Source organism: Struthio camelus, chromosome 2 (assembly GCF_040807025.1).
Source record: "Struthio camelus isolate bStrCam1 chromosome 2, bStrCam1.hap1, whole genome shotgun sequence".
Lineage (NCBI taxonomy): Eukaryota > Metazoa > Chordata > Aves > Struthioniformes > Struthionidae > Struthio > Struthio camelus.
In genome coordinates, this window is record NC_090943.1 from 158181345 (window position 1) to 158187344 (window position 6000).

The 6000-nt window shown below is 51.6% G+C and overlaps 1 protein-coding gene across 8 annotated transcripts in view; it reads right to left on the reverse strand.

Moving 5' to 3' along the window:
- The window catches only part of SAMD12 (sterile alpha motif domain containing 12), a 182455-nt gene extending 176859 nt beyond the window's left edge, over positions 1-5596 (reverse strand). For 5 of the 8 annotated variants that reach the window (XR_011139306.1, XR_011139305.1, XM_068933160.1 and 2 more), the window contains exon 1: positions 5458-5596. Coding sequence is in view for 5 of the 8 variants with exons in the window: in XM_068933160.1 (XP_068789261.1) it covers positions 5458-5470 (13 nt within the window). In the remaining 3 variants the exon portion in view is untranslated. Of the gene's footprint in view, positions 1-4520; positions 4640-4867; positions 4991-5457 lie in introns of those variants that run through there. The other 3 variants (XM_068933158.1, XM_068933155.1, XM_068933156.1) reach the window with 3 other exon arrangements.
- Positions 5597-6000: the final 404 nt, after the last annotated feature.

The window sequence follows — 6000 nt, forward strand, 5'->3', positions numbered from 1 at the left end:
AAGGCCAATGGTATTCTAGTCTGCATTAGGAAGAGTATTGCCAGCAGGCTGAGGGAGGTGATCTTCTCCCTCTACTCGGAACCAGTGAGGCCACATCTGGAATGCTGTATCCAGCACTGGGATCCCCAGTACAAGAGAGACATGGAGTTACTGGAACGAGTCCAGTGAACAATAATTTAGGGACTGGAGCATCTCTCATACAAGGAGAGGCTGAAAGAGCTGGGACTGTTCGGCCTGGAGAAGAGAAGACAGAGGGGAGGATCTTAGTAATGTGTATAAATGTGTAGAGGGGGAAGAGCAGAGAAGATGGAGCCAGACTCTTCAGTGCTGCCCAGTGACAGGACAAGAGGCAATGGCAACAAACTGAAACACAGAAAATTCCACCAGAAGACAATAAAACACTTCTTTATGTGACAGCTGGTCAAATATTGTAACTGTGCACTGCTCAGTGCACTGAGAAATATTCCTCCAACAGCTCCAGCTCTGCAAACTAGCTGTAGCACTTCCATAGTCCCGTTGGCAGGACAGTAGCTCATGGTGCTACCCAAATGCCTAAGCTGGCAACCACTGGCAAGCCTTCAGAAGATTTCTTGGACAGAATCCTCTCCAGGGGTACCAGCTGAACAACTTGCACCAATCTAATACTTAACTACCACCTAGCTATAGTGCCTTTCTTTGAGTTTCACACTGCTGCTCTTCTATGATATCCCCCATGAAATACTAATGCTCAGAAGCACAAAAGACTGACATCTGAACAGCCTGCCCTGGCCTCATATGTTTAGCTGTCCACGAGAAGAATAAAACTACACATCCTCGTTGGCTGCTCTCTACCATGCTGGGACCTCTCAAAGAAGTCTCAAGAAGGAAGGGGAACATGACCATATAACCAGCAGCCACATTCACCTGCCACTCAGTCTAGATGCATCCAAAGAGACTTCAGCGTAGCAACATTCTTTGTAACCACAGCTTAATTTTGGGGTATCTGCTTGCCAGAATGGAATGCACCTCTTGAACTTCAGTTCACAGTCTCCCTATACAATCCCTGAGCGAGTAGGGTACCTAACCAAAACAAGAATTTGCTGTCCAAAACATACTGCTGGACTTATGCAGCTACATTATTCCTTTGGCAACAGCTGAGCGATAGCTGACTTTTACAGACAGATGCAGTGAGTTGCAAAGGAGCTGACTCTTTTAAAATGTAGTAACCCAGATGGGAGAACCCCAAGAAGTGGTCCAAGGCAGAAGAGCACGCTCTACCACCAAGCTGTATGCAGACTAGGGAGGAGGCATGAAGGCAAGCCCCATCTTTTGAAGTTATGTTGTTGCTGAGGAAGAAAGAAGGGATAAGATGCTCTAGCCCAACATGAAGACTGCCAGATGGATGGTAATGGGAGGAGTCCTATATACTAATACTCACAACAGCTTAATTAATTTTTGCAATAAACAGTCGCTAAATAATGCAGAGAAACAGTATCGTGACCAAAGGCAAAGGAATTCAAGTCTTCCTCCTCCCTGCCCATTGTGTGCCTTCACCACTGGTCCTATCAGTCTCCTCTGCTACAATACAATGTGACAGTTTCATCTGGAAAGAGAGACAGTTACCTCAGCCCTGCTTCCAGCTAGCAGTTCTTTGTGTCCCACGAGCTAAGGAGTGGTTTGGAACTATTAAGGAAAACACAAGAAATGATGGAAGCACATGTTATTTTCTTGTGACAGGATTTGTGACTTCTTTGCTCCATAGGCGACTAGGTGTGCTGAAAACACATCTTTTAGATCAGATTCCCTGGAAACGTAAGAGTAGAGACATCTAGTCTGAGCCTGCAGTGGGTATAGAAACAAGGCAAGGCTGAATATCTGAATACTTGTCAAGATCGTTGTAATTCTGGGCACAGCCTGGAACAGCACAGCAGGTACCTACACTGAAACTAACATCAAAGTTGTCCTTTTGATGGTCCTAAGCTTACTTTAACATCCTTGGCAGAACTGGCATAGCAAGTTTACGAGCTCACAGTATCTCAAATCTCTGGGGAAATACATGGCAACATTCAATATAGGTTGAAGTTTGCTAAGTCCTGAAGGCTTTCCACCCAGGTACGTCACATGGCTGAAATTCACAGGACTGCTTTGACACGAGCTGCTTACAGGCTGCAAATAACTGCAGTCTTGCAGCAGTTAACCTTGCCTTCACATCCCAGAAGGCCCTAACCTCTTTATGAGTCTCTGCTCTCCTTCAGGGTTACTGAGGAGCAATGCCAGAGCCATTCTGTCACCTTTACGCCAGCAAGACACCACTTAGTGAAAAATATTCTCCAGCATGCAGATCCAGAGTCTCAGAAGCGCCTGACCACTAAACAGGGGCCACAAGAGAGTAGGGAATTAACTTTTCATCAACTTTCAGGAGGACACTAGCAATTAATATATTTATACACTTTCCAAAGCCTATACACAAGAAGAAAGGTGGCACACCAAACTTACTATGAAACCACTCCATGATACAATTAGCTTTTTTTTTTCCCCACTGGGGAATCTCAAGGGTACCACAGGTCAGACCTGCAGGGAATCTGACAGAACCACAGGGGACTACCTGTGTGCATATGTTATCTGGCTTGTACTGTCACAGTTTCTTACTGTCCTATGCAATAAACACAGGAAAAATATCACTCAAATCTCTCCCCCTTTACTTCTACTGCACAAGAGCAAGAAGAAAAATATTTCTGAGAACACTGTAGCAGAGATCAAAAGCCTTTTTCTACTGACTCTGACCTAGTTCTTTCATTCTCACTAGAAGGAAAAAAAACACTTAAAGGAACATTGTCAAAACTGTTAGGTCTAAAAATAGACCTGCCTTGGCAGTGCTCCCATCTAAATGGGCTCATATTAAGGAGTGCAAAGGGCTGGTCAGGCAATGGATTTTGGCTTCGGCCAGGAACTGCCATGCTCCATGATCTGTGGTTCCCTCGTGCTCCAGGGACCCTGCCAGGGATCAGTCGAACCCCAGAGTCAGCCACTTGCGAGTCTGAGCATAAAGGCAGTTGGCCCAGCCACCCAAAAACCTAGTGTCGCTCCACGGAAAAGGGCTGAAGACCCACGGAGCCCACCCTAGCCAGGCTCCCGGTTGAATACCGCAGAGACTGGAAGGCTGGACAACCTCAGCTTGAGTCAGACTTTTCTAGGCTTTCCGCATTTCCAAGCTCCCGGATCTGACATACAGCAGGGCATGTTCTCAAGATCCCAAACACAAAACCAGGAAAACATTTTTCCAATGAAAGCAAACAAACCAAACAACTGAAGAAAAGCAGTCTGTGTTTCCTAAGTCCAAAACGTTTCAAGATCAGCAAACTGGAGTTTTTCTGCAAAACTGTCACCACCACGTTAGAAAACTCCACGGCAACTTTACTTTTGCCTAGTTCTCACAGAGCATGACCCACATACTGCGAAGAACAGTGCAGTGAGGGACAAGGAACCTCTCAGCTTCCCAAACAGAAGCTATAATGCCATGTGTTACCTGCCAAAGGCACATTTCATGAAAAGAACATGGCCCACACCCATTACTCTGATACTGTGAAGAATGCATTAAGATAAAAGCATGCTTTTAACCCCGTCACATAAAGAATCATGTCCCAACAGAAAATTATGCATAAGAACAGGCCTTATAGGTGCACACAAAGTAGTCACAGCCACACAACTACTTTTCCTGCAGAAGTAAGTAGTCATCTTGCTGTGCTAGTGAGGGGAATAGAATTACATAGCAGTAAGAGGGCAGGAAATTCATGGGAGAAAAACTAAAATGGGGGGAAAAGGGAAAATACAGAGAAGAGGGCCTATTTTCAGACACTGCAACAGGGACGCATCCTGGCAGAAGAATACAGAAAGACGAGGTTAAAGAAGAAAAAAAAGCCCCATATCCTCTGAGGGAGAAGCACTGCTTCCCAAAGCTTTAGCAAAGCTTTCCTTCATTAATATTTACAAAGCTTTTAGAGATTCTCAGATGGAAGGCACTGCAGATACGACAGAAATTATTACATACCCGAAAGGATCTAGCAAACAGACTGAGTAGGACTTCAAGTGAATAAAGGCAGCACACTAACATAGGGGTTGCTGCTGGCATATGAACCATCTGGTGCATGGCAGTCCATTTCATTTACTTTCCCACTACCAGGCATGCATGCCCTGTTCACATTGCTCAGTCTTTTGCTACCAAAAAAGCAGCACTTGTTTTCAGGACCACTAGCTTCTTTCTATGTATCATTACAGTCTTCAAGATGCTATTCAGTAAAGTGGTCTGTGCATAAGGAAACTGTTGGACTCATGAAAAGGCTTAAGGTTTGGGATGGACAACTTTGGATGTACATAGACACCTTTTAAGAAATAACTAGTGTTTTTTTTTTTTTTTTAAGAAATAACTAGTGGTTTTATTTACCCTAGTTTGAGTTTGCCTATGAAGTTGTTTTTCAGGGGTGCTGAGCTGTCCATTGGCTTCAGTATCCACAGTTTTTAGGATACTCCAATGTGCAGCTCACCTTTGGGTATCCAGCAAAATAACTCCAGCATGATTTTCAGTGGTCTCACGTGGAACTATAGATCTCACCACTTCTGTGAAACAAAGCTCAAGGCTGTCTCAAGATGAGCACTCCAAAAAAAAAAAAAAAAAAAGACAAATCCTAAATTAAGCAGAGGAGGAGGAGGATAGATGGCTTGTTTTTACACCGTGGACTTCTGACTCTTTCCCGAGGCCACAGAAGAAAGCAAGAGAGGACCCAAACCCAGCAACCTTCAACGCCTCGCGCTCAAGCGCTACAAGAGCGAGCGAACTTCAGAAGCCGACGGTAGGAAAGAAAAGGGGGACCACCTGCCGTCTCCCGCACACCTCGCCTCCCATCTCGTTCAGCTTCCCAAGCGCCCCACAGGCGGGAAACACCCGTGTCCCACGCCAGAGCGGCCCGACGGCCCGGCGCCCGCGGCCCGATGGCACCAGAGCCGCCTGCCACCTCCGAGCTCGTGGCAGGAGCCTCTGCGCGGCCCGGGGGCTCTTCGAGCTCGGCCGCCGGGCTGCTGCGCCTCCACGGCGGGCAGGAGGGAGGGCAGCCGGCAGCGGGGACGGCGAGCGGCCCGCGGGCAGGCGGCGGCGGCGGGGTCAGCCGCCCTCGCCGGGCAGAGGCGGCGGCGGCACCTCCGGGAAGTTGCCGGACTGGAGCCTCCGGTCGCCGCGGCGAGGCTCACAGGCAGCGCCCGGGCCTCCGCCGCGCCCGCCGCTGCCGCCGGCCCGGCCCCGCGGCACCTGGCCGGGACAGGCGGAGCGCTGAGGGCGGCCGGGCCGGGCCGAGGCTGCCGCCGCCGCCGCCCCCCGCGGGCTCGGCCCCCCCCCGGCCCCGCCGCGGCGCAGGTGAGTAACCGGGGGAGGAGACAGGGGAGGGACCCCGGGGGCGGCGGCGGAGCAGGGGGACGCGCAGCCCTTACCTTCCACCGCCATCCTCCTAGCGGCGCATAGCGCCTCGGCCCCTGCCCCGGCCTTGGCCTCGGCCGCGCTGCCGCCGCCGCCGCCCCCCCGCCCGCGCGCTCGCTCCGCTCATCTGCCGCCGCGGCGAGCAACCTGCCGCGCTCCGGCTGACAGCCGGGCGGGGCCGCGCCGCGCCCCGCGGCACCCTGGGAAACGTAGTCCCGGCCGCCCCGGCCCGGCCTAGCGGGGCGCACCTGATGGCAGCGGGCTGCCCTCGTGTTTTCGCGTTTGGCCTGGGAGTTTCCTAGTCGAGGCAGCAGCGGGGGAAAGCGCCAAGCCTGGGCCTGGCCCGGCTCCAGGTGCAGGGAGGGCGAAGCTGCCGCCGGCCCCCCAGGGAGCCCGGCCGGGCCGAGGGCCTCTGCGCCCGGGCAGCCGCCGCGGGGGCGAGCGGGGACGGTGCCCGTCGCCGCAGCTGCCTCCCGCTTCACTTCCAGCCGGGCCGCCCCGTTTCGTCGCGGGCGCCCCGTGGCGCGAGCGCGCGGGCGCCCGGGGCCTTGGGCGGC